The sequence below is a fragment of the Jatropha curcas genome, chromosome 3 (genome assembly GCF_041381405.1).
Source record: "Jatropha curcas cultivar XTBG-Jc1 chromosome 3, XTBG_Jcur_1.0, whole genome shotgun sequence".
Lineage (NCBI taxonomy): Eukaryota > Viridiplantae > Streptophyta > Magnoliopsida > Malpighiales > Euphorbiaceae > Jatropha > Jatropha curcas.
Window position 1 is genome coordinate 8346199 of NC_143153.1, and position 26570 is coordinate 8372768.

General features: G+C 36.0%; 1 protein-coding gene across 1 annotated transcript; it reads left to right on the forward strand.

The window, feature by feature from the left end:
• Positions 1-2909: 2909 nt before the first annotated feature.
• On the forward strand, positions 2910-6450 carry LOC149497474 (uncharacterized). Its single transcript, XM_089719188.1, has 8 exons — positions 2910-3225; positions 3281-3439; positions 3597-3830; positions 3918-4749; positions 4845-5233; positions 5360-6054; positions 6142-6294; positions 6361-6450. The coding sequence occupies exons 1-8, from the start codon at positions 2910-2912 to the stop codon at positions 6448-6450; spliced, it is 2868 nt and encodes a 955-aa protein (XP_089575314.1).
• Positions 6451-26570: the final 20120 nt, after the last annotated feature.

Below are 26570 nucleotides of genomic sequence, written 5' to 3' on the forward strand. Positions count from 1 at the left end.
GACAATTTATAAAAATAAGTTTCAAAACTTACATTTCGTACAACATCCCAAAGAAAATAAGCAAGCCCATAAATTTTCTTATTCTGTGTTTTTTTGATTCACAAGGTTTGTTGATTTTATTTTTTGATCATGTTTTTCAACTGTCGTTTCTTGTTGCAAATAATTATTTTCATTTTTTTATTCTGTCGTTTCTTTTCTGTGATTTCATTTTTGTATAAGTGTATTAGCGGTTTAATGCTCATCGAAAAACTGTCACAACCATGGATGTTGTTTATACTTTAAAAAGAAAGTAGGACTCTCACCATGGATATTATTTATACTCAACCGGAGGATTCAACCGAGTTTAGTACGGTTTAACCGGATTTTTTATATATAATATTTATAAATATATTATTTAATACAATAAATATATAGGCTTTATAAATACTAATAATGTTTTACAAAAAGAATAAAAAAAGAATAAATTTAATATTTAAAAAGTTAATTCATTACCATAAAAAATAGTACTGTTCACCGCTAATTCACAATTCAAATTCATTTTAGCGGAATTACTTATTTGGTTAATATGAAAAAAGATGTATTAATTGTAAATAGCATGTAATGGAAAAAATAAAATTATTTTATTTAGAAAAGAATAATATATGAAGAGAGGGAATAGTAAAATAACCTACAAAAATTTTGTCATTTGATGAAAAATTTGAGGCCCAATAATACACCATAATTGTTAAAATAAAATAAAAGAAAAATCTACAAGCAATAATAATATCTTTAACCACATTAAGTCTCCATCCAATCTAATCCAACTTCCATATTCAAAACCAAAGTACCAAGTTCTCCTCTCTCCTTCGTTTCTTTTTACCATTCAAACAAAGATACCGATTTGCAAACCCAGTTTCTCAACAAAAAAAATCCATTTGCAGTACCGTTTTGCTCTAGTGGAATTCAAGCCTGTGCTTTCTATTCTAGATCTATTTTTGAAGGGGTTCAGTGAAATATTTCAGCTGATTATGATGGGGCAGTAGAGAAGAAGGAAGTTCAATAACGTTTTTGTGCAGGTTTGAAGTCGAACCGTATTCAATGGCCGGTCCGGTTTGTCGATTTTGTCTGATTTTAACGGTTCTCACCGGTTCATATCCCATGTTTTATCTTTTGCTTTAGACAATCAACTTGGACTAGACCAACCGATTTTTGATTAAACCAGTTAGACCGACCGTCCGGCCCGGTCCGGTTTGGTTCGGTTCAATTATCAGAACCATGGTATTTAACGATTTAATTGTGCTTTTGTACAACATACTAGGAAGAATGACTATAGTGTGGATTGTACATCTTGCTTTGGGCTCAAAACAAAAAGAGAAATGAGAGAGAAGTTCAGTCTCAGCCACCACAAACAAATAATCCACCCACTACGAAAATAATTGAGGTCTCTTCTAATAGATATGAGATAATGAAGAGCACATAACATTTTAAGCAGTAGCATAATGTGTTTACATTATGCTATAGGTTTAAGCTTAGGAAACTAAAAAAAGGGAGAAAAACTTGAAAGTTATGAACTTATAATTTTTGTAATTTATTCTAAGTCTTTTTGCAGTTTCCAATTATATTATTTGCTTTCTTTTGCTTCAATTTATCCTTAAAACTTGAAAATTTTATTACCAATCGTACCCATGATTATAATGACAAATATTTTAATGTTAATTGAAAATGTTACATTGGCCTTTTAGTTTTATAATTTACTTTGTTAATTTAGTCTTTGGATTTAATTAGAGTTATTAGACTATATTACTTTACAAATTTAGTAAATTTTTGCTAATCAAATTAATAACTCAATTAATTTTTTAAAATGAAAAACTATAATTTATAGTAGTTGAATTCCAAGAATTAAGATGCTTAATATGTGAAGATTCCAATTTGATTTTTGACCTTTTAATTAAAAAAAGGAAAAGGAAAAGAAAGGAAAAAGATCCCTCCTAGTGAATCTTGTACTTACAGATGAGACCGATAAAGCTTCCTACATATGAGTGTCCTGCATTTGAAGATGAAGAAGAAGATAAAATCATAAAAGAGAAGCCAAAATTTATCAGAGAAGGTATAAACCAAACCAAAAAAAAAAAAAAAATAGTAAACACAAAGAAATAAGGGATAATTTCCCTAGAAGGTCCGAACTATGTGGTTACACACTTTATAAAGTATGTACTTCAATTTGTAAATTAAAAATATCAAAACAATTTGTATACCATTAAAATATCTTTGGCGTATGCCATATAAAGATTTGAAGACTTTTTTTCCCTTCGTGGTCCCTTGTGGTTTCCTCTGTCCTTTTTCACTTCTTATCACTATCTTCCTCTTTTCTTATCTTTGTCTTCTTCCTTTCTTTGATCTCGATGCTCACTAGTCTCTGATTATTGGCTGGATGTTATGGAACAACAAATCGCACATCTGCCTTTAGATGATGAGGAAGATATCCCCACTATTCTCCCTACTGATGTGGCTAGGGCCACTCCTTGATCGCCTTTTGAATATTGTATGGTTGGAATTTTTCTTACCTATAACCCCATAAATATACAACTGATGAGATCTCTCTTGGCAGATCTGTGGCACCCACTTGGTGGTGTCTCTATTGAACAATTGGAAGCAAAAAGATTTTTATTTCGTTTCTTCAATCAGGTTGACTTTGATCGGGTTAGATCTGGAGGTCCTTGGTTGTTTAATAGATTTTATTGGTTTGGAAGGAGATACAGTAAGATGAAGACCCTCTTCATATTCCTTTGTTGAAGGTTGATTTTTGGGTGCAAGTTAAAGATCTCCCTCCTGGACATTTTCCAGAAGATTTGGCAAAGTTGTTAGGCAACTTTATTGGTAGTTTTGTTGAATATGATGCGAAGAGTATTTCTCCTTTGTCCTAAAACCCTATGCGGATTAGAGTTACCTTGGATCTTCATCAACCTTTACGTAGACGGAAAAAGCTTGTTAATGCAGAAGGCACTGTGTTTACGGTAAGTTTCCAATATGAAAAGCTTGCCATTTTTTGTTATCTTTGTGGTAAGCTTGGCCATGTGGACGCTTTTTGTGAACAAAGACTGTACTTGAAGTTGGAAGATATTAAGTTCGGTTGGGAGGCTAGTCTTCAAGCACCGGCTTGCCGGAATACCAGAGCACCGAGCATGTGGTTACGTGAGGTTGAAAGCATGGTTGTTCCTTTGTTTGGGGCTAATTCAGGGGGATTAGGTGGGAGTTTAGGAGACAATTTGGTTGTACAAAATTTCAAATCTTCCCTGTTTAGAGCTAGTCCAAGTAATAAAGACAGATGCTCATTCAGATGGGGGTCATATGGAAATGGATGAGGGCCAGGGAAGTGCTGATGGGCTGGAGGAGGATGAAGTTATACTTACTATGGAGGATGGTAAAAAAAGACCTAGAAAAACAACACAAACTGTTAGAGGTGGGTTTCCTTGAACCAAAAGGATGCTGCTAACAACACACCTGCGTTTCATACTACGTCAGGAAATTTTGAAGCAGCTCATCCCGGTAAGCGGGATAACTGAGAGCAATGATACTTCTTAGTTTGAACTGCCGGGGTCTCGGTAATCCCTGAGCAGTAAATGCGCTAAATGAGATGGTTTTGAATTACAAACCAGATGTGATGTTGTTAATGAAGACTAGAGTGCATGGTAGTAGAATGGAGGACATTAGAAGATGGATCCAATTTGCTGGTTGCTTTTCGATTGACAGAATTGGCTTAGGGGGAGGGTTGTCGTTGTTATGGAAGAATTCTGGTATGGTTACAATAAAGGGTTATTTTAATAATTTCATTGACTATCTTGTTGTAGAAGGTAGGGTCCAATGGCGATATTCTGATTTCTATGGTTTTCCGGAGTAATGTCATCACAGAAGCTCTTGGAACTTGTTGAGGGCTTTAGCTAGAAGAGATAATAGACCTTGGCTTTGTTCGGGGGATTTCAATGACATTGTTTCTTCGGAAGAAAAAAAAGGGAGGGATGCCACAACCGAGTATTTGATTGATGGTTTTAGGGAAGCCTTGCCAGAGTGCAGCTTAAGTCAGATTCCTACTGTGTGTCCGTTTTTTACCTGGGATAATGGTCGTGATGGAGACGATAGAATCAGGGTGAGGCTTAACAGAGCCGTTTCAACGTGGGAGTGGGTACAAAATTTTAGTTCAGCAGTCTGTAATGTGGTTTCTGCTCCAGTCTCGGATCACTGTCCATTGATAATTAATACTGCGCCAAAGGATGATAATGATTGGTTATGCGCAGATTTCACTAATGAGGAGTTTAGAGAGGCCTTATTCCAGATGCACCTGGATAAGGCTCCTGGACCGGATGGTCTAAACCCAACATTTTACCAAAAATTTTGGCACTTGATCAGTGATGATATTTCTGATGACTGTCGGAGGTGGTTACAGGCAGGTACTTTTCCAACTAAGCTTACTGAAACTTTAATTGTTCTTATTCCAAAAATTGAGAACCCTGAACTTATCAAAGATTATCGGCCCATAGCATTATGCAATGTATTATATAAAATTGTGTCTAAGGCGATAACGAACAAATTCAAAAAAATTTTGCCTGCTATTATTTTTGAGAACCAATCTGCATTTGTTCCTAGGCGACTTATTACTGATAATGTGATGGTTGCATTTGAGTTGGTTCATAATTTGAGGAAAAATAAAGGGAGACGTAATGGTTCTTGTGCTTTGAAAATTGATATTAGTAAGGCTTATGATAGGGTGCATGGGTTTTTCTGAAGGCTTTATTGCCTAGATTTGGTTTTGCAGATAAGTGGGTTAACTGGTTGTCTATGTGCTTCATGGGGGTGTCCTATTTTATTAGCTTAAATAGGGAAGCTATTGGTCCTGTTAATCCTTGGCGTGGATTGAGACAAAGGGACCCTCTTTCCCCGTACTTGTATTTGGTGTGTGCGGAAGGTCTCTCGTTGCTTCCTAGAGAGGCAGAAGTACGTGGGAGCATTCATGGTTGTAAAGCGGGGGTGAGATGCCCTAGAGTGTCTCATCTTTTATTTGCAGATGACTCGTTCTTGTTCTTTAAGGCTAGTGTGGAGGAGGCAGTGATGGTGAAGAATATTTTAGCTACTTACGAAGCTGCTTCGGGTCAGGCAGTTAACTTTAAGAAGTCAGGTATCATGTTTACTCCCAATGTGCAGAATAGTGTTGAGTCTTCTATTTGTAATATACTTGATGTGCATTTACCCTTGGGGCATGGTTCTTATTTAGGGTTACCTTCTCTTATTGATAAAAACAAGAGGCAGATTTTCAATTTTTTTAAAAGAAAGGATGTGGAAACGCATTAATGGGTGGAATAACAAATTTTTGTCTTGAGCTGGTAAGGAGATGTTAATAAGTCAGTGTGCCAGGCTATTCCATCATATTGTATGAGTGTGTTTTTGTTACTTGTGACTTTGCTAAATGAGCTTCATAAGATAATGAATAGATATTGGTTGGGAGGTAAGCAAGAGGAGAGGAAGGGTATTAATTGGCTAGCGTGGAAAAGGATGTGTGGGAGTAAAAAAGAGGGAGGAATGGGTTTTTGTGATTTTAGAAGTTTTAATATGGCATTATTGGGGAAACAGGCATGGAGATTTTTGTCCAATACCGACACTCTTTGTTATAGAGTTTTCAAAGCCAAATATTTCCCGGAGGGGGATTTTTTGAATGCCGCTGAGGGTCATTACCCAAGCTTGATTTGGAAGAGTGTGGTTTCCTCTACTGCTATTCTTAAGAAGGGTGTGCATTGGAGGGTTGGTGATGGGAAGAAGATTAGGGCAGCTAGTGACCGATGGATTCTGAAAGATAATTCTTTCCTTGTCGATGATGGGGTGGAGTTCATTGATCCGGATGTTAGAGTTTGTGACCTTTTTAATGGGAGCCGAAAGAAGTGGGATATTGCAAAGCTCTTAGATTTATTTTCAATGAGAGATATTAGAGCAATTGTGGGTATCCCGATTAGTCGTTTTGATCGAGAGGATGTGCTTATATGGAACTTTGATAAGAAGGGAGTATATATGGTCAAGTCGGGTTACTATGTGAGTTTGGGAGTTTTAGGGAGAGAGCCATCTAAATAAAATGGTGAAATTTGGCAAAAATTATGGAAGTTGAATGTACCCCCAAAGGTGAAGGATTTTTGTTGGAGAGCAAGTAGGAACTTATTGCCTACTCGTGATAATCTTAGCCGTAGGGGGGTTGAGGTTGAGGCTAGATGCTTATGGTGTAGTGGTGATGAGAGTAGGGACCATGTGCTTCTTCATTGTCCTAAGGCGAAGGAGGTATGGAGGAATGTGGGGTTGGATGGCCTGCAGTCTAACATTATTTTTTCTGAATTTTTACTGCAGGTTTTGTCCTTAAAAGGAGTTGGAAAAGCATCGGAATGTGCAATTGTTGCATGGAAAATATGGGCTGCTCGTAATAATGAGCTATGGTAGCACCTTAGTTTATGTCCGCCTCAAATACATGTTAAAGCAGTTAAGTGGTGTGAAGATTGGAAATGTGCTCATGTTGAAGAGATCCCAACTGCTAGTTCGATATGCTCTCGTCAACATCCATGTGGTATGATTTCAGGTCTGTAGGGACGTCGTCTACAACTTGTGGCTAATGTTATGGGTTCGTTCGATTGGTTGTGCCAAGTGGATGGTGCGATTTTCTCTGCCCAAGACTATGTGGGATTTGGTTTTGTTATTGAAAATGCTGAAGGTATATTTCAAAGAGCGGTATCTGGATTCTCGAAAGGTAATGGTTCGCCGGCGATTATTGAGGCCCTTGCCTTGCGTCAATGTCATTTGTTTGTAGCTGAGTTTCTACCTCCTAACGTATGCGTTATTTTAGACTGTTAACAAGTTGTCCAGGCTCTACTTAAACAACTCTTGATAATTCTGAGTTAGGAGTTTTGCTTTCTGATTGTAGACATATTTTGGATTCTTGTGTTGATATTTCTGTGCATTGGGTTCGTAGGCAAGCAACTTTGGCCGCTCATACTCTAGCTAGAGCTTCCATTGCTCATTCTTGCTTTCAAGTTTGGGATGATATTCCCGTATATTTGTTGGACTATTATTAAGTTAATGAAGCTTTTGGTTTCTTCAAAAAAAAAAAAAAAATCTTTGGCCAATTTAATTTATTTTTCTATCACCGAATAACCATGTAGATACTATACGTATATATTTTTTTCATATATATATTTTTCATTTAAATCAATTTCACACAATAAATATTCCACTTTCTCTCTCCAGCGTGATCAAGTCTCTCCTACCTTTTTCTTCCTCTTTCTCTTTCCTTTCTCTTATTTTTTTGTCTTCATTATCTGTCTCATATCATATTCATGATTTCATGATTCAAAAACAAAGCACACATTCTATGGATCATCTACTTCTTTGGGATATTTGGTCTTGAGTCTCTGCTATGATCAGGAGGAACTCGAAGCTTTTTAAAGGAAAGGAGCTGAAATATTTAAGGATCTATCTGCAATCAGATGATTTGCTTTCATTATTTTGGATCTGATGATTCATCAGTTTTTTTTAGCAAAGTGTTAAGGCATGCGATTAGTGATGGAATTGAGCATATTTGAAACTGGAAATTGAGATTTTTCTTTGTACTTTAGATAATCAGAAATGTTATAAGAAAATCAGTTTTATCAAGCTAAGAAAGCTTCGAATGATTTATCTCTTTCAATGCTTGATGAGAGAGAATTTATTGACGCCTTGGCTCATCGAAAGTGTTCTTTTGGCCGATAAGATTTGGCATCATCTAAAGATTACCATCACAGGAATGTTGGGTCTTTCAGATCATTATCACGAGTGTTTTAGCCATTCTTTATGGATTATGGAGATTTAGAATTTGAAATTCAGAATTGGGTGAGGTTTAATTTGTTTGGAATTGTGTTTTATGTTTGTTGTTTGTTTTTGGTTCAGATTAATATTTTTTTTGTTATTTATGAATTAGGTAGAGTTCATTTTGGTTTAGATTTTGATTTTTAAGAGATAGATCATGAGAGAATGTAGATGAGCTTGTTTTTTGCAAAAAAAATAAAGAGAGATCATTTTCATTTTTTACAAAAAAAGATCATTTTTGTTTTTTAAATAATAAATAGGCTTTAACTTAAATTCATATAATTTTTATTTTTTAAAAATATAAAGCTCAATCTATCTATAATTTTTTGGCAGATTTAAACACTAAAACTATTTTTGGAATTGAAGATTTTAATTTCTGAGATTATATTGGGATATGAAAAAGTAACAGAGGAAGAAATAACAACTAATTAAGAAAACTCTAAAAGATAAATGTTACTAAATGGTCTTCCCCTAATGCATGAGATAGAGTCTTGCCGAGGTATTTTTTTCTATTATGGAGTCTAATGAGCGACGATGCGGGAGATGGATGTTCCTATAAAGTCTTTATCCCTTTTCAATGACGAGATGGACGAGATGCAGCTGCAAACTTGAGTGGAGACTGAACAGGCTTCGAAGCCAGATCACAACATGTGTCTTGTGGGTAAATTTCTGATGGATAAAAAGGTTATTATGAAGCCATGAAGGGATCCTTTGCAAACCTTTGGCAACCAAGGAGGGGGATGTGCATCAGTGAAGTGGAGCCAAAACTCTTTCTTTTCCAATTTTTTCATATAGTGGATCTGAATAGGGTATGGAATGGAGGTCCTTGGTCATTTAATTAACAACCATCTTTTGGTTATGGCTAAGATCAAACTGAATGAAGACCCTAGAAAGTTCCCTCTTACTCATGCTGCATTTTGGATACAAATATATGATCTGCCACTAGGAGGAATATTTGAACCTGTTGCTCGTCAATTTTCAGTAATTTCATTGGCACTTTTCTGGACTATGATGCAAAGAACAACACAGGGTTATGGCGCTCATTTACGTATGAGGGTGGATGTGGACATCCGGAAGTCATTGAAGCACTGGAGGAAAGTGAGAGGGCCCCGATGGAAATGCTAAGTTTTTCGATATGAAAGGCTTCCTGTCTTTTGTTTTATCTGTGGCTGCCTCGGGCACAATGAACTCTTCTATGAAAAGCTTTTTGGACTACCAAAGGGGGAGGTGGAGAAGGGGTGGGCACAGTGGCTACGGGTGATAACATGGCAGAATCTGGCGAGTAGAGACGACCACAGATGGTTTCATGACTCACAAGGAAACCATCCCCACAAGGAAATTGGACCGCGGGCAGATAGGAGAGTTGATTTTGGGCCTAAGACATCGGGATTTAGTGTACCAAATTCTCGCTTTTCAAATTTGGTCAACCAGCAAAAAAAGGTAAGGGATAGTTCTACTGCACCTAGGCCTCAAATGGGCTTTGCTCCTACTACTAATACTTCTAGTAATACTAATTGTGGGCCTGATGCATTTGAGGAGGAGGATATCGCTATTAACTTGGATGAGGGTAAGAAGTGAGCTAGGAAGGAAATAAGTGACAGGCTTATTGGAAATATAAAAAATAATCTTCTCGACATGGGATCAAAATTGTTTGAAGAGCATATGGGAGGCTTTTAAATTCTAAATAGACAGGCACTCTCAGTAGGCCAACCAAGAGCTATGAATTGCATAGGTTGGAACTACCATGGACTTGGCAACCCATGCGCAGTTTTGGCTTTTAAAGAGGTTGTTCGTTCTTGTAACCCGAGTTTTATTTTTTTTGTCTAAAATGCTTGTTAGTTTAAATAAGTGGGAAGAAATAAGAATTTCTACTAGTTATGATTCTTGTTATGTGGTTGATGCTTCTAGTCATTTGGGTGGCTAGCTTTGTTATGGAAAAATCATATTGATGTTCATATTGTAGGGTATTCATAAATGCTCATGTTTATGTTGATGGTACTGCTAGTGGGAGGTTTACAGTTTTTACAGCTACTCTCAACGTTCTAGAAGTGGATACTCTTGGCAATTATTAAGGTCCCTTGCTACTAAGTTTGACTTACCGTGGCTGTGCGCAAATGACTTTAATGACCTACTGCTTGCGTCTGACAAACGTGGTGGGTTACCACATCCGAATTCATTGTTAAGGGGTTTCTAGAACACTATTGAAGCGTGTAATCTCTATGATCTTCCTCTTTTTGGTTACAATTTTACATGGGCTCATGGTCAAGGCAGTGATCGTATAGAAAAAAGGCTTGTTTATGCCTTCATCTCGAATTCTTTTTAGAGTTTGTTTTCAAGCTGTTGGTTATAAAATGGCATTTCTTCTCATTTGAACTATAGTCCGATTATTCTTTGACTTTCAGAAGGTCTTTAGCAGCATCATTCCTATTCATTCCACTTCGAGAATGCATGGCCCAAAGAAGCGGATGTTTGTTAAGTTGTTCTTGCAGGATGGCATACTGAGGGCGATTGTACGGTGTTGGAGAAAATTTTCTCTTATGGGAATCAGTTGGCAACGGGGAATAAAATCTAAGCTTGCAGTTCCTTCGAGATATCAATAGGTTAAAGCTTGAGGTTGAAAACTGTAGGCGTCGAACGGATGAGTTTTCAGTCTCCAGGTGTGCTCAGTTGAAGCAGGAATTGAATTAGAGTTTGGAGCGGGAGGAAATCTTTTGGAAGCAACGTTCCAAGCTTTACTAGTTGCAGCAGGGAGATGCCAATACTAGGTATTTCCGTGCTTTTGCTACTCAGTGTTTGCAATCTAATTCTGTTGCAGGTTTGTTTAATAATAGTGGGGTTAGTGTGATGATCCGGTGGCTATAGAAAATATTGTGATGAGTTATTTGATGACTTATTTACAAATGTTCATACTGATTATGGTCCAGTAGTTTGGTTTATTACTTCTTCTATTTTGGATACGGATAATGAGTTGTTCCTAACTCCATTTGAGGTCGATGAGATTTGGAAAGCTTTGTTCCAAATGCATCCAGATAAATCTCCGGGGCCTAATGGAATGAACCCGTATTTTTTTCCAGAAGTTATAGACTATTGTGGGAAGTGATGTCATGAGTTGTTGCCTTAGTTGGTTGAATAGAGTACTTTTCCAACTTCTCTTAATGTTACAAATATTATTTTGATCCCGAAAATTGAGAAGCCCTAGTATGTGAAGGATTTTCGGCCTATCTCCCTTTGCAATGTTATTTACAGAGTTATGACAAAGGTTTTGGCTAATAGGTTCAAAATTGTTTTGGATAAGATAATTTCACCCTCTCAGTCTATATTTGTTCCTAGGTGGCTAATCACAAATAATATATCAGTCATGTTTGAACTCATTCATTTTATAAAGAGGAAAACCACGGGTAAGAAGGGTATTGCAGCTTTAGAAGTTGATATCGGTAAATTATATGACCATGTTGATTGGGGTTTTTCGACAGCAATATGAAGAAAATGGGTTCGTTGATCAGTGGATAGAGCTTATTATGGTGTGTATTTCCTCGGTCCGGTATAACGTTTGTCTGAATTGTAGGATAGTAGGACAGATGACACCAGCACAGGGTTTAAGACGGGGAAATCCACTGTCGCATATTTATTTTTGATTTGTGTAGAGGGGCTTTCTACTTTATTTATACGAGCAAAACTAAATGGTGATATATATGGGTGTAAACTTAATAGTGGAGATAGTGTTTCACATTTACTATTTGCGGATGACAGTTATTTTTTCTTCAAAGTCCCAAAACGCGAAGGCAGTGTTGTTAAGCGGATTTTAAAAATCTATGAGTTAGCGTCAGGCCATGTAGTAAATTTCTAGAAGTCAAGTATATTCTTTAAACCCAATGTGCTTGATTCTTTGAAATTTTCTATTTCTAATATTTTAGAAGTTCATGCTCCTTTGGATCACGGTCGCTATCTTGGTCTACCTTCTTTAATTGGAAGAAGTAAGAAAAGAGTTTTTGCTTTTCTTCGGGATCGGTTATGGTAGAAGTTGCAGGGATGGAAGCATTATTTTTTTTTTATCAAAAGTGGGTAAAGAAGTTTTGCTTAAGTCAGTGGTGCAAACTATTCCATCATACTGTATGACTGTTTTTCTTGTACTAGTTTCTTTATGTGTGGAGTTAGAAAGAATGATGAATAGTTTCTGGTTAGGGGGAGGGGTTAAAAAGGATGACAAGAGATCTATCGACGGGCTTTCATGGGAACGGATGTGTTCAAGCAAGCAAAATGGAGGTCTGGATTTCTGATATCTTGATAGTTTCAGTTTACCATTATTGGGTAATTAGGTTGGCGGTTATCTACCAACCACAGTACTCTTTTGTCTGATTCTCGAAGCTAGATATTATCCGAAGGGGGATTTTTGGGATGCCAGTTTAGGGAATAACCCAAGTTTTACATAGAAGAGTCTTCTGCAATCTCAACAGGTGTTAAGTGATAGGGTGAGATGGCGAGTAGGGAATGGGGCTTCTATTAAAGTTTTTTATGATCCATGGCTCTATCGGGATGACGACTTCTATGTGTAATCTACTGTTGTAGCAGGATTTGAAGAGTTGCAAGTCTTTGATCTCATTGATCATGAGCGCCGAAAATGGAATGAGGAACTATAAATGGTTTGTTTGATCTGGAGGAGGCTGCTATCATCTTAAATATTCCATTAAGCTTGCGACCTGTTTCGGATCAATTAATGTGGCATTGGACAAGAAATGGATTGTATTCGATCAAAACTGCATATTTCTTACCTTTTAAAAGGTTTTCGAATCATGTTTTATCTCTAAAATCGATTTGGAAAACTTTGTGGCATTTGCAGGTTCCACCGAAAGTTAAGCAGTTTGCTTGCAGAGCCGGTAGGGACACTCTTCTGACTTGCTAACTCGATAAAAAAATATGTGCCTCTAGTTAATGCATGCTTTTGTTGTGGGGAGGAGGACACTTTGCATCAATGACGGAGCCAGAAATTTTTCTTGGAGGCGCAAAAATATATTTATCATTTCATATGAGCAAATAAATAAGCAAATATATATTATATATGATCAAAATTTTTTAATGAAAATAGTATAAATAATCACAAAATAATAAAAATATTTGATATAAATAATAAATTTCTATAGGAAAAAAAATATTTTTAAAATTTTAAATATGTTATTGTAATTATAAAGTTTGATTTTCATTAAATTAAGTTTTTTTCTGAGAAGAGGTAGAGCTATTTAATGTCTTTTATTTTTATTGCATTTCATGTATTTATAATTTGTATTTATAAATAAATAGTTCAATATTGAAAACAAGTATCTGATTTGATATTAATGTATTATTATAGAAAATATATAGTTTGTTAGAAAACTACAAAAGTGATAATTTAATATAGATTTTTTAAAATAATTTTAATTATATAGCAGAATTTGTTTGATAATTTTATTTAAATTATAATTAAAGGAACTAGTCAATTAGTTTTTAAAATCTAAAAAGGCTTTTTCTAAATATTTTATAAAATAAATGAAATTATGAAAGTATATCGTAGACTATCATTTACAGTAAAACTTAAAAAAAAAAAAACCAACTTTGAATAGATTTAAAATTTAATCAATTTAATTTCATACTATTTTTTAAAAATATTAAATTAGAATAATGAGTTATAATATTAAATCTATATCTTTGATTAATGGCTTGTTGGTCTCTTTTACAGGTATCTGCTGATGGTTTAGAGGCTACGGATTGGTTGGATTGGTGTGGTGCTATTTTACACTGGAATGGTAAGGAGAAGCTAGATATATGTGTCGTCGTTGCATGGTTCCTTTAGTTTCATAGAAACCTTGCAATTTGGAAATCGGAAAGCTATGATCCTACACTATGCATAATTTCATTGGCATTGGTGTGGGGTCCCTCCAACACGTGGAACCCACATATATTTAAAAAGAAAAAAAAATGAGTGGTGTTTTGGGTCCTTCCGATATGTGGGACCCACACAAAGTTTGAACAAAGAAAAAAAAAAGGGCACGTTTTTGTTGTTCAAATGAGGCAGCAAAAATAAAAATGAGTACGCATTCTTTTTTTTCAACAAAAGTTGGTGGATGCATTGATTAAAACGCATCCCCTTCTCCTATTTACAGGAGAAGGTTTCTTCAATGAAAATGTACAAAAACATAAAACGAAAGGATCTAGTTAAGTGTAGAAAATTTTAGGAAATGGTTCCTAAAATTGGGAAAGAGAGAAAATAGTGGGATTGAAATTTTGGGATGTTTTTTTTAAACACTTAGAGTACCACTATTTTTGTAATCTCTTTTTGTACCTACTATTTTTAGTAAAAAAATTATTCGGAGTTTTTGTCCCGTGGACGTAGCCCATACAATTGAAGGGTGAACCACGTAAATCTCGGTGTTCTTATTTTTCATTTGGCATTTACGGTAATTATTTAATTTTTACTGTGGTTGTTATTTCTGGTGGATTCGATCGTCAATATCCAATACGAAATTATTGGAGGTATATGTGATAATAGTAATTTTATTTTACTTTTACCACGAGTATTTTTTCGCGGGCCCCACTCGGGATCAGTTATAATCCCAACAACTGGTATCAGAGCCTTTGGTTGGTAAATTCTGTCAAAGTTACTATTCACGTGATAGTGAATTTTGTGAATAGTGAATTTCGTGAATAGTGAATTTTTGTCAGATTCAGAATTCGACATGGCTAACGAGGGGGCAATGATCAAATTGACGGATTCGAATTATTCAATGTGGAAATCCAGCATGGAGGACTACCTCAATTGTAAAGATCTGTACGATCCAATTGAAGGTGATAGTGCAAAGCCAGAAGAAATAAAAGAAAGGCACTGGGAGAAATTAAAAAAGCAGACATTGGGTACAATACGCCAATGGATAGATGCTAGCCTCTACAATCACGTGAGAAATGAAAAAGATCCCCAAGTTCACTGGAAGAAATTAGAGAATATGTACGAGGCTACAAATGCTCAAGGAAAAGTCTTCATGATGCGTAAAGTCATGAACTTGAAGCTGTCAGAGGGACAAATAATTACTCAACACCTGAACAATTTTGAAGGACTCGTAATTGAGTTAGCAGCTAGCAGTATGTCCTTAGAAGACGAGATGCAAGCATGCCTACTGTTGGGATCTCTACCGGATAGCTGGGATACTCTTGTAGTATCATTGAGTAACTCAGCTCCAAATGGTGTGGTAACGATGTCTATGGTGAAGAATAGACTACTTAATGAAGAACTACGAAGAAGAGATGTTGCAAGTACCAGTTCACAAGCCCTTGTCACAAAGAATAGGGGCCGGAGCAAGAGTGGAGGTCGAGGGCATGTAAAGTCAGGTGGTAGATCTAAGTCCAGAGAGATGAGAAAATGTTACCATTGCGGTAAGGAGGGTCATCTCAAAAGAAATTGTTGTTTACTCAAATAGGATAATACAGACCGAAGACAGGAGAATGACAGAAATACATTTGCTACAGTCTCAGGAAAAGATGGTGAGGTGACTTTTGTCACTCATGATGCAAATTGTTGTTATGTTGGAGATGCAGATACCGAGTGGATAGTAGACTCTGGTGCTTCATACCACTGTGTTCTAAAAAGGGAATACTTTTCCACTTATAAAGCAAGAGACTTTGGCACTATTAAAATGGGAAATAATAGTGTCTCGCAAGTGGTGGGAATCAGTGATATCTGCATAAAAACAAGTGTTGGGTGCACATTAACACTTAAAAATGTGAGACATATTCTCGATCTTCGGTTGAACCTATTGTCTGTGAGTGTACTGGACAAGGAAGGCTATCACCATCATACAAGTGACGGCAAATTGGAAACTCACCAAAGGGTCTTTGGTGGTGGCAAGAGGAAAATTGTGTTGCTCGCTATACAAGACGCACGCAATAATATGTGCGGGTCAACTGAATACAGTTGCAGATGATGCTTCACCAAATTTGTGGCATAGACGGCTGGCGCACGTTAGTGAGAAAGGGTTGAATATGTTGGCTAAGAAGTCCCTCATACCATTAGCCAAAGGTAAAATAAACCCTTGTGATTATTGTTTATTTGGGAAGCAACATCGTTTCTCATTTTTGAAAAGCTCTAGATGGAGAGACAACAAGTTGGAGTTGGTACACTCTGACGTATGTGGTCCCATGGAGGTAGAATCACTGGTAGGAAGTAGGTATTTTCTTACCTTCATTGATGATTTCTCACGGAAAACATGGATATATTGTTGCGCACAAAAGACCAAGTATTCAAGCACTTTCAGCAATTCCATGCTATGGTGGAAAGGGAGACTGGAGTGGCATTGAAGTGTTTGCGCACGGATAATGGTGATGAGTATATCTATAAGGAGTTTAGAGATTACTGTAGTCAGCACGGTATCAGGCATGAAAAGACAGTTCCTGGTACGCCTCAACACAACGGCGTTGCTGAACGGCTGAATCGCACCATTGTTGAAAGAGTAAGATCCATGCTCAAAATGGCCAACTTACCTAAGCCATTTTGGGGAGAAGCTGTCAATACTGCTGTCTACCTAATCAACCGACTACCTTTAGCACCATTGGATTTTGATAGCCCAGAGAAGGTCTGGACAGGTAGAAATATTTCATACTCTCACCTGAGAGTATTTGGCTGCAAGGCATTTATGCATGTTCCAAAGGAGCAGAGATCAAAGCTTGATGACAAGTCAGTTCCTTGCACTTTTGTTGGTTATGGAGACGAAGAGTTTGGCTATAGGTTGTGGGACCCAGTGAAAAAGAAAGTTGTTAGGAGCCGAGACGTAGTATTCCACGAGAATGAGATCATGGCAGATACAACTTATGAAGAATCCACAAGTGATGGTGTTATTGATATTACACTAGAAAGCATTCCTACAGATGATGCCACAGGAGAAGGAATTCCAGAATCAGAACGAGAAGAAGAAGAGCCAGTCGCAGGGGATCAAGAGATGATTGTAGATGATAACAGTGATGCAGAGGGTGTTAAGAAGGGGGGGCCAGAGAACCCCATTCCACCAGAAGGAGTTGAACCTCAGTTAAGAAGGTCAACTAGAGAACGCCAACCATCTACAAGGTACCCTAGTTCTGATTACATTTTGATTACTGATGAGGGGGAGCCAGAGAGCTTCCAAGATGTGAAATCTTGCAAAGACAGAGATTGCTGGACAAAGGCCATGCAAGAGGAGATGAATTCTTTAAAAAAGAATGACACGTATGAGCTGGTGAAACTTCCAAAAGGGAAGAGAACACTCAAGAACAAATGGGTGTACAAACTGAAGAAAGATGATGGTAACCTAGTGAGATACAAAGCTCGATTGGTCATTAAAGGCTTTACTCAAAAGAAAGGTATTGACTTTGATGAGATTTTTTCACCAGTTGTGAAAATGAGTTCTATTTGAGTTGTGCTAGGTCTAGTAGCCAGTTTGAATCTTGAGTTGGAGCAACTTGATGTAAAGACCGCATTCTTGCATGGGGATCTAGAGGAAGAAACTATATGGAACAACCAGAAGGATTCAAGGTAAAGGGAAAAGAGGACATGGTTTGTCGCTTGAAGAAGAGCTTGTACGGGTTGAAACAAGCACCGCGACAATGGTATAAAAAGTTTGATTCTTTCATGGTGAATCAAGGCTACAAAAGGACAGATGCAGATCCTTGTGTATATGTCCAAAAATTCTCTGATGGTAAATTTATCATCCTTCTCTTATATGTTGATAATATGCTAATCGTTGGACTAGATGCACACATGATTAGCAGGTTAAAGAGTGATTTGTCAAAAGCATTTGACATGAAGGATTTGAGATCGGCAAGGCGAATTCTCGGAATGGAGATTATCTGAGACAGAAAGTCCTGCAGGTTATGGTTTTCGCAGGAAAAATATATTGAACGAGTTCTAGAGAGGTTCAATATGAAGAAGGCCAAACCAGTTAGCACTCCACTTGCCGCTCACTTCAAGTTGAGTAAGAAATCCTACCCATCAACAGAGAAAGAAAAAGGAGATATGTCAAATGTTTCATATTCCTCAGCGGTTGGAAGTTTGATGTACGCAATGGTGTGTACGAGACTAGACATCGCTCATGCAATTGGCGTTATGAGCCGATTTCTATCAAATCCCCAGAAGACATATTAGGAAGCAGTGAAGTGGATCTTCAGATACCTGAGAGGAACTTCAAAGTTATGTTTAACTTTTGGAGGTGAAAAGACTGCACTTGTTGGCTACACAGATGCAGATATGGCCGATGATCTTAATGAAAGAAAATCTACATCAGGATACTTATTTACATTCTCAGGGGGAGCTATTTCATGGCAGTCAAGATTACAAAAATGTGTTTCGTTATCAACGACTGAAGCAGAGTACGTTGCAGCAACGAAAGCAGGAAAGGAAATGCTTTGGTTAAAACGATTCTTTCAAGAATTGGGTGTGCGGCAGGAAGAATATATAGTTTATTGTGATAGTCAAAGTGCGTTAGACTTAAGCAAAAATACTATGTATCATGCATGACTGAAACACATTGATGTAAGATATCATTGGCTTAGACTTGTCATTGAAGAGAAGCAGTTCCAGTTACGAAAAATCCACACAGACAGAAATGCTGCAGATATATTGACAAAGGTCGTTCCGAAGGAGAAGTTCGAACTATGTGTCAAAGCGGCAGGAATGGAGAGTCCCACCATGTAGTCGGGAGGGGGAGAATTGTTGTGGGGTCCCTCCAACATGTGGGACCCACATACATTTGAAAAGAAAGAAAAAAAAGGAGAAAATGAGTGGCGTTGTGGGTCCCTCCGACATGTGGGACCCACACAAAGTTTGAACAAAGAAAAAAAAAAGGGGTACGTTTTTGTTGTTCAAAGGAGGCAGCAAAAATAAAAATGAGCATGCATTCTTTCTTTTCAACAAATGTTGGTGGATGCATTGATTAAAACGCATCCCCTTCTCCTATAAATAGGAGAAGGTTTCTTCAATGAAAATGTACAAAAACATAAAACAAAAGGATCCAGTTAAGTGTAGAAAATTTTAGGAAAGGGTTCCTAAAATTGGGAAAGAGAGAAAATAGTGAGGATTGAAATTTTGGGGTGTTTTTCTTAAACACTTAGAGTACCACTATTTTTATAATTTCTTTTTGTACCTACTATTTTTAGTAGAAGAATTATTCGGAGTTTTTTTCTTGTGGACGTGGCCCATACAGTTGAAGGGTGAACCACGTAAATCTCGGTGTTCTTATTTTTCATCTGGCATTTACGGTAATTATTTAATTTTTATCGTGGTTATTATTTCTAGTGGATTCAATCGTCAATATTCAATACGAAATTATTGGAGGTATATGTGATAATAGTAATTTTATTTTACTTTTACCACCGATATTTTTCTGCGGGCTCCACTCGGGATTAGTTATAATCCCAACAGTTGGCTCATCTTCACGAATGGCGAGCAGCTTAGGTCTGTAATGAATCTCAGGCTGAGGATAATACAACTGCTAACAGGGTATTGGCGTTTTGGAGGGCTCTGCCTGAGTTGCATCAAGTGCAACGTGAATGCAGCTATTTTTCGATAATGGAAGGACGAGTTATAGTGTGGTTTTTCCAGATAGTAATGGCCACTTTATTCATGGCTTGTCTAGTTTCTTTACTGGTGTTCATTCAGGTTGTCAAGTTGAAGCTTTAAGTCTTCATGAGGTCTTGTCGTGGTTGAAGGGGAAGAACATGTCTAATGTTATTGTTGAAATCGACACCCATGAGTGCTGGAAAGAGTTGCTTCATCCTTCTCTAGGTAATTTGTAATGAGACCTTATTCTTGTAGATTGTCGTCATTTAATTGCAAACAACAACAATGTCTTGTTTTGCTAGGTTCGGAGATAAGCCAATTCAGTTGCTCATGCTTTGGCAAGGGCATCTTATTTTTATGCTAACATCCAACTTTGGTTTGAGCTTCCTCTAGTAATAGAAGCTCTTAATGTAAAAGATAGTTTATCTTGCTAATAAAGTATTCTCTTCTTCCAAAAAAAAAAAAAGAAGAAGAAAATGAAAAGGTGAGAGAAAAAACTATGAGAGAGAGAAGAGAGAGAGAGAGATATTTGAGTAAAAAATTAATAGAAAAACTCCATGTGTTGCTTATGTGTCATTTCGGCATATGAAAATAGATAAAATCATTCATAGCTATTTTAATGATACAAAAATTGAAGTTTTATTATTTTTAAGTTACAAATTAAAGTTTATACCCCATAAAGTGCATACACATATAGTTCAAGTCCTTCTAGTGAAATTAACCTAAAAATAAAGTGGGTACCCATATAGTTCATGCTCTTCTAATGAAATTAATCCAGAAAGGAGAAAAATAGAGTCTATAAAGTAGTTATGTGTCAATATGTATAGTTACGTGTCAAGGAAAGAAAATAAAAAATTAGAAAACCAATCAAACTCAAACATGCACCATTTCATTGAAAACAAAACATGCTCACCACTGTGATAAGGCATATAACATGGCAAATTTCTTCAAGCAGTAATATATGAAGTACTCTACAAGACGAGGCGTTGTTGATTCCTCTCTCAGCTTCTTTAGATAATTGAAGTAGACTTCTTTGATTTTCTTCAACCACCTCAGGATGGTTGCTTTACTCATGACCAAGGGAGTGAAGTTCTCTCTCATCATTGAACTGCCGCCAATCACTGGCGCCTGTGGAGCTCGCTGCTTTTCATTTTGTTAGGAGTAGGTGCTTGCCCTTGCGGCGCCCTTCGTTTCACCAATAAAGTAGTTATCCTTGACGATTTCCCATTCCTTCCCTGCCGAGCCGCCTCTTTTCGCCATTCGAAGTACTACCTTTGTAACATCCCTTCCCGGTCCACCCGTTAACCCGAATGAACTAGCCGAGACGCTACAATCTGGTTGACTCTATGTCCTGTCATGCTGATATCATAATGTATAATGACTATTATATCATGCTGATGTTGTTTACATTAATACTGTACTTAATATTTACAACACATGATATTAGTTTTCAAAATGAAATGGGCCCAACTGTGTGCCCTGTACATGCCATGATAAGGATAGACAAAATCAAAATATCAAAATGAGTAGCTACCCTAAAGACTGGGTCTTCCAACGATGAACTGCAACAGTTGTAAGCTGACTCTCTACGGTCCAGTCCCAAAACCTACGAGTTAAACAGGTAACTCGCTGAGCAAATAAAGCTCAGTGAATATCTCAACTTATAAAGAAACATAGAAGCACATACATATGTAGAAATAAACATGTAAACATATATGGATAAGTAACCATGTAAGCACACATATCATGATACTTTCATTATACCTTGATTATCGTTCTTACTGTTTGTTATTCTGTATGACTTATGCAATGTTTAGTCAATATAACTGTATGGCTCCATAAGGTTATAGTGAAACCAAAGTGATAAGAAGAACTGTATGAAACTGGATGAATACTTTATGACTGGGGTGCTATGGCCATTATATAATCATATTCACTCAACGGCCTGTAGCCGGAGTACCAAACTGTATGGGGCGCAGATCTGCTATCCTATGTCGCGACATAGCCTTATCTACGTGGTTTCTACCTAACCTCAATGGAGCATAATATCGGTATGTCAAGAGTATAAAACAAAAGCATATTAACGTCTTCATAACTTTATAAACCATATTGTTTACCTTGTTTCACATTAATTGCATGCTTGCATGTTGTTTTGATACATGTTCTCATGTTGACTTTTTGTTTTAAAATGATTGTAGGCATACAAGTTGAGCAAAGGAATACAATTGCATAGAAAAAGAGGTCCAAAAGAGCATCAAAACACAAGTCGCAAGTGCGCCATGAAAAGTCGCGAGAGCGAGAAGCACACATGAGGGTCAATGAGTTTACAGGCAAGATTCGCGAGCGCGCAATGAAATTTGCGAGTGCGAGAAGCGCAAAATGAGAGTCAGAGAGTTTTCAGGCACAATTCACGAGCTCGACATGAAATTCGCGAGCGCGCGTCGCATTTTTCAGCCTGCGTAGTCTATACTCTTTTGATCATATCTCTCAATCTATAACTCCGATTTGGGTGATTCAAAAACCCATGGAAAGCTAACACATAGAGGAACAAATAACTCTTCTAGACCACTTCCTAATTCTATCGTTAATTAGGATCAAAATCAAGGTGAAGTTACTGGTAAATTTTCCAGCAAAACCTGTTTCAGTAAAAACTCAATATTTACTTCATTTATTCATTTCATCCCATGCTTTCTCATCATTTCCAGTCCTCTCACTCAACATTAAGCTACATATTTTCTCATTATTAACACACCACAAAAGTTCTCATGCAAGGAAAGTGGTAAATTAAAAGAGATATCAAACCTTCACTCCAAAAAGCTTGAGCTCTTCTTAGCTTCCTTTTTCTGCTACCTTTGAGCTCACTTCTCCTATACATAAGAATTCTTATGAATCATCTACAATATAACTAAATTAAAGGTTGAATAACATAGAGCTTCAAGAAATTCTACTTACTTGGAGAAAATAGAGGTTGACTTAATGCTTAACTACCATTAAAATAAATGGAGAAAGGAAGGGAAAGTAAGGTAAAGGAAGGAGATGAAGAAGATGAAGATAAACATGAAAATGGGAAAGTGATATGGAAATCACGGGTAGGCTCCCAAAATATCATTGCTTGTGTGAAAAATTACCAAATGGTACCTCAATTGTCACTAGGTTACAACTTAATACCCAAGCTTTATATTTTAGTGCAAGCAAGTCCTAATCCTTATACTTTGATCTTTTTGTTTCATGCAAATAAATCCACTTCTTATCATGATTATAGTAAATCTCATACTACCCCACTCTGGACTCTAATGGCTCGAACCGGGATTTGATTCAGCCCGACTCAACTTGACTCTATGCAATGACTCGACTCAGTAGGATGTCACAACCTCTGCCTTCCCTTTCTATAACATACCCAGGCGCCCTCCTTTCCAATCACTAAGAAAAAATCAATGCCAATCAAATCAAAGCCCTATCTAAGTAAAGCTTCGTCTGTTATTTTTCCGGCCCCAGGGGAGTTTACTCGACCCATTCCCCAGTCTCCCACACTGCTCAAGTAAGTGTGCGACTCCGTATGAGGACCTCCTTCCCTTCTGCCCACTCTCCGTTCACACGGTTCTCAAAGCAGAGGAGGAAGGGTGGGCAGAAGGTACCACGAGCCCTCTGTCCTACACATCTATCCAGAAGCAAGTGTAGTTCACCGGTTCCACCGAATGCTCCTATCTCTCGGCAAAGATCGTGTGAGTGTGCAGTTATGCTTCGGATGCTTCGCCATAGAATAGATCGACCCAGTTCCCGTTCTTTTCCGGTGCACTCGCTTTATATCTCCGACACACAAGGAATAGTTCTCACACGAGGAATAGTTCTAGAATAGGGAGTTCTCAAGGAATAGTTCGGCCTAGATTGACTCGGCCCATTCACTCTAATGGGAGATCTTTTCCTATATCTATCAGCTTGCCTCCTAATTTTCATATCCTTAGACTGTGCTTATTGAGCTTTTCAGACTTCATCTAGTCTCGTAAAGTTATTGGCTCGAACAATCAATTCTACAAAAATATAAGATCGATTAATATTCAGCGAGTCAAAGAGTTTATTATACTTATAGTTCTTATCATAACACTTATGGTCACTTCTATATTAAGATCTTCCATTTACATAGCTAGCTTTTGGACTTTTGTAATGTAATCTCAGAGTGACTCATCTTCTATCCTCTTCAAGTCTATCAAATTAGATGATATCTTCTTGCTTGGTATATATGTAATAAACCGAGCCTAGAAGAAGGCTACTAGTTATGCTAAACGATTGATAGATTCGGTCTTTAGCATCTAGAACAATTCTTGTATGGGTCCTTTTAGGTTAATGGGGAACGCTAGGCACAATAGTGCGTCCACTATAGTTTGAATAAGCATACCTATTCAAAAATTGGCTAGATGACTCCGAGGATCAATTGTTCTGTCATAAGCCTCGAATACCGACATTTTGAATTTATGAGGGAAGTTAACCATTACGATTTCAAGCATAGAGGGGAATCATTCCTCAATCCAAAATCGATGTTATTCCCTACTTCTCAGACTTCTTTCAGTACTTGAAGGGACTTTGTTGGGAAATCCTCCTCAGCATTGTTGCAGAAATTCCCCAAAAGAGGGGTGGAATGCATGTGAGTGTTTATTTGGTCTTGGGTGTCTATGCGCCAAGACATTTCAGTTAATGATAAAAGAAAAAGGTTCAAAACAACCTAAAAATAATTCAACTACGGCCATATACAATTGGAATGTTAAGTACAATACGATGTTAATAAAAAAAAAAAAAAAAAAAGATTCATTCAAACATTATATAATCCAGTTCGTAATGTTATTCTTATTCTATTACATGTCGATTACATCTCTCTAAGTATAGTCTAAACATAAGGAAATTATCTATTGATCAGCCGGTAATAACAAAGCAAGAGTGAGTTAATTTCCTTATATATGCAATATAATTAAATTATCAAATACATTTTATATCATGATATTTTGTAACTTTCTTGCTAATTTTGACTGACTTCCCCTGTCCTTTCCTCTTCCGTTGGACAGAATGGTGGTAATGTTATTTGTTAGGATTTGGCAATTCTTTTAATTATTGTTAAAATATAGGGATCAGAATGTAATATGTTATTAGCAAATTATTTTAATGACCGATTTTGAAGTCAAAAAACCTATGGTACTAGAACTTGGACAACTTATATGGAGGTGTCTGATTGGTTAGTCAAGTCATAGGTCATTTTTTTTGTCCGTCATATCCATGTCCTCTTCTTGTTTAATTGGCTTTCTCAGTAAAGTACTAATGTTTACCTTTTAGATTCTCAATTTAAAAAAAAAAAAAAAAAAAAAAAAAAAAAAAAAAACATTTTTTTTTTTTTTTTTTTATAAAACTGAGTGTAAGGTTGGTTAATCACTTAGGTGATAGTTATTTCTAATAATCATTTGGGTTTATGGAATATAAAATCCATGGACTGTGAAATTCATAAAATCTCACATTCCGAAAATAAAATCTATACATTTTTTAAATGAAATTAAATAAATAAAAAATGATAGAATTGGAAATTCTCACTTTTGATGTGAGATTTCTCTTTTAAAATTATGGAATTGAGTATATGATAAAAGTTATTACTTACGTGATTTGTTACCTATTTTTTTCAACCACATAAAAGAAATTTGACAAATTCATAAAATATTTAAAATCCATCAAAAGCAAGTAATGACTGTGGGTATAATTATTAGTTGAAATTCTTGCATTTGAACTTTTGAATCATTTTGAGAGAGGAGAGGGGTTCTGAATATATATAGGCTTAACATATATTAGGAAAAATGATAATTTTGGTGTCTCAATTTTATGTTTTTTTTTTTTTTTTTTTTTAGTGTTGCGTGGAAAACATTTGTAATTGGATGTATTTATTTTTGAAAATATTCAATTAAATGGTTGTGGTCAGTTTTAAACACCGGAAAGATGATTTAGCAATAGCCGGGCCACTTTTAATAGGTGGCAAGCCATGTGAAATGAAGTTAGCATAAGCATATGCAAGGCATGTGAATGAAATGATAAATCCTCTCCATTTTGCCTTCCGTTTATTAGATCGGGAAGCAATTCCCTATAGTTCCTTCAATTAATAGTTGAAGCATATTTTTAAAATAAGTTATTTATTTATTTTGTTAAATAGACATATCCAATGTACATACATATATATAACTTGGTCCTTTTAAAATATATATATATATATATATATATATAAAACTTGGTCCTTTTATATGTACATAATATATATTAGGTTCTTCAAACAAATAACACATATCCAATGTAGATCAAAATAGTAAATACTCCCTCTGTAATATAAGTCGTTTAAGATTTTTACACAAGGATTAAGGAAGCAAATAACTCTCCTAAATTATAACAAAATCAAGGGTACTTTAATATAATTATCTTTTATCTCAAAATCAATAGTTATTTGTGAAAGTTTTTATTGTATCTAATGTAAATAACGGTAATATTGAAAAGATATCCTTTATTATTCTTTAAAATATTCAAAAAACGATTTATATTTTGAGACAAAATAATCACCCAAAAAAGATTTATATTTTGAGACAGAGAGAGTAATCAATTAAAAGCATTATGCTTGCTACTAATATAAAAATAAATAAATAAAGTTCAACCTTCTAAAAGTTTCCAAATTTTATAGAAGAAAAAAAAAAATTCAATTGAAAGCGTATGACATTTTAAACTAATATTGTAAAATAATTTAAAATAAAGTGAGAATCTACTTTTTAATTGAAAAATTGAATTATATTTCTTCTCTACTTTTTAATTGAACATTTTCAAAAATAAATACATCCAATTTCAAATGTTTCTCAGCGAAACACAAATAAAATAAAAAAAAATTGTAAAAGTTGAGACACCAAATATAGTACTGTTTATATATTACTAAGGACAAATTTATTATAACGAAGCTTATTACTTCATTCAGAATTTGTTTAACGTGTTTGGTTTGACCTCATCTTCGAAAAGCTAAAATTTTATGCAAAATTAAATTTAACAAAATGCTATTATGTCAAGACTCATGCAAATGACAATTTATAAATTATATCCTAATCTCCTAAGATTATAATATTTATCAATTGTTTTTAAATAAATAGAAATAATTAAATCCGTTATTAATTTA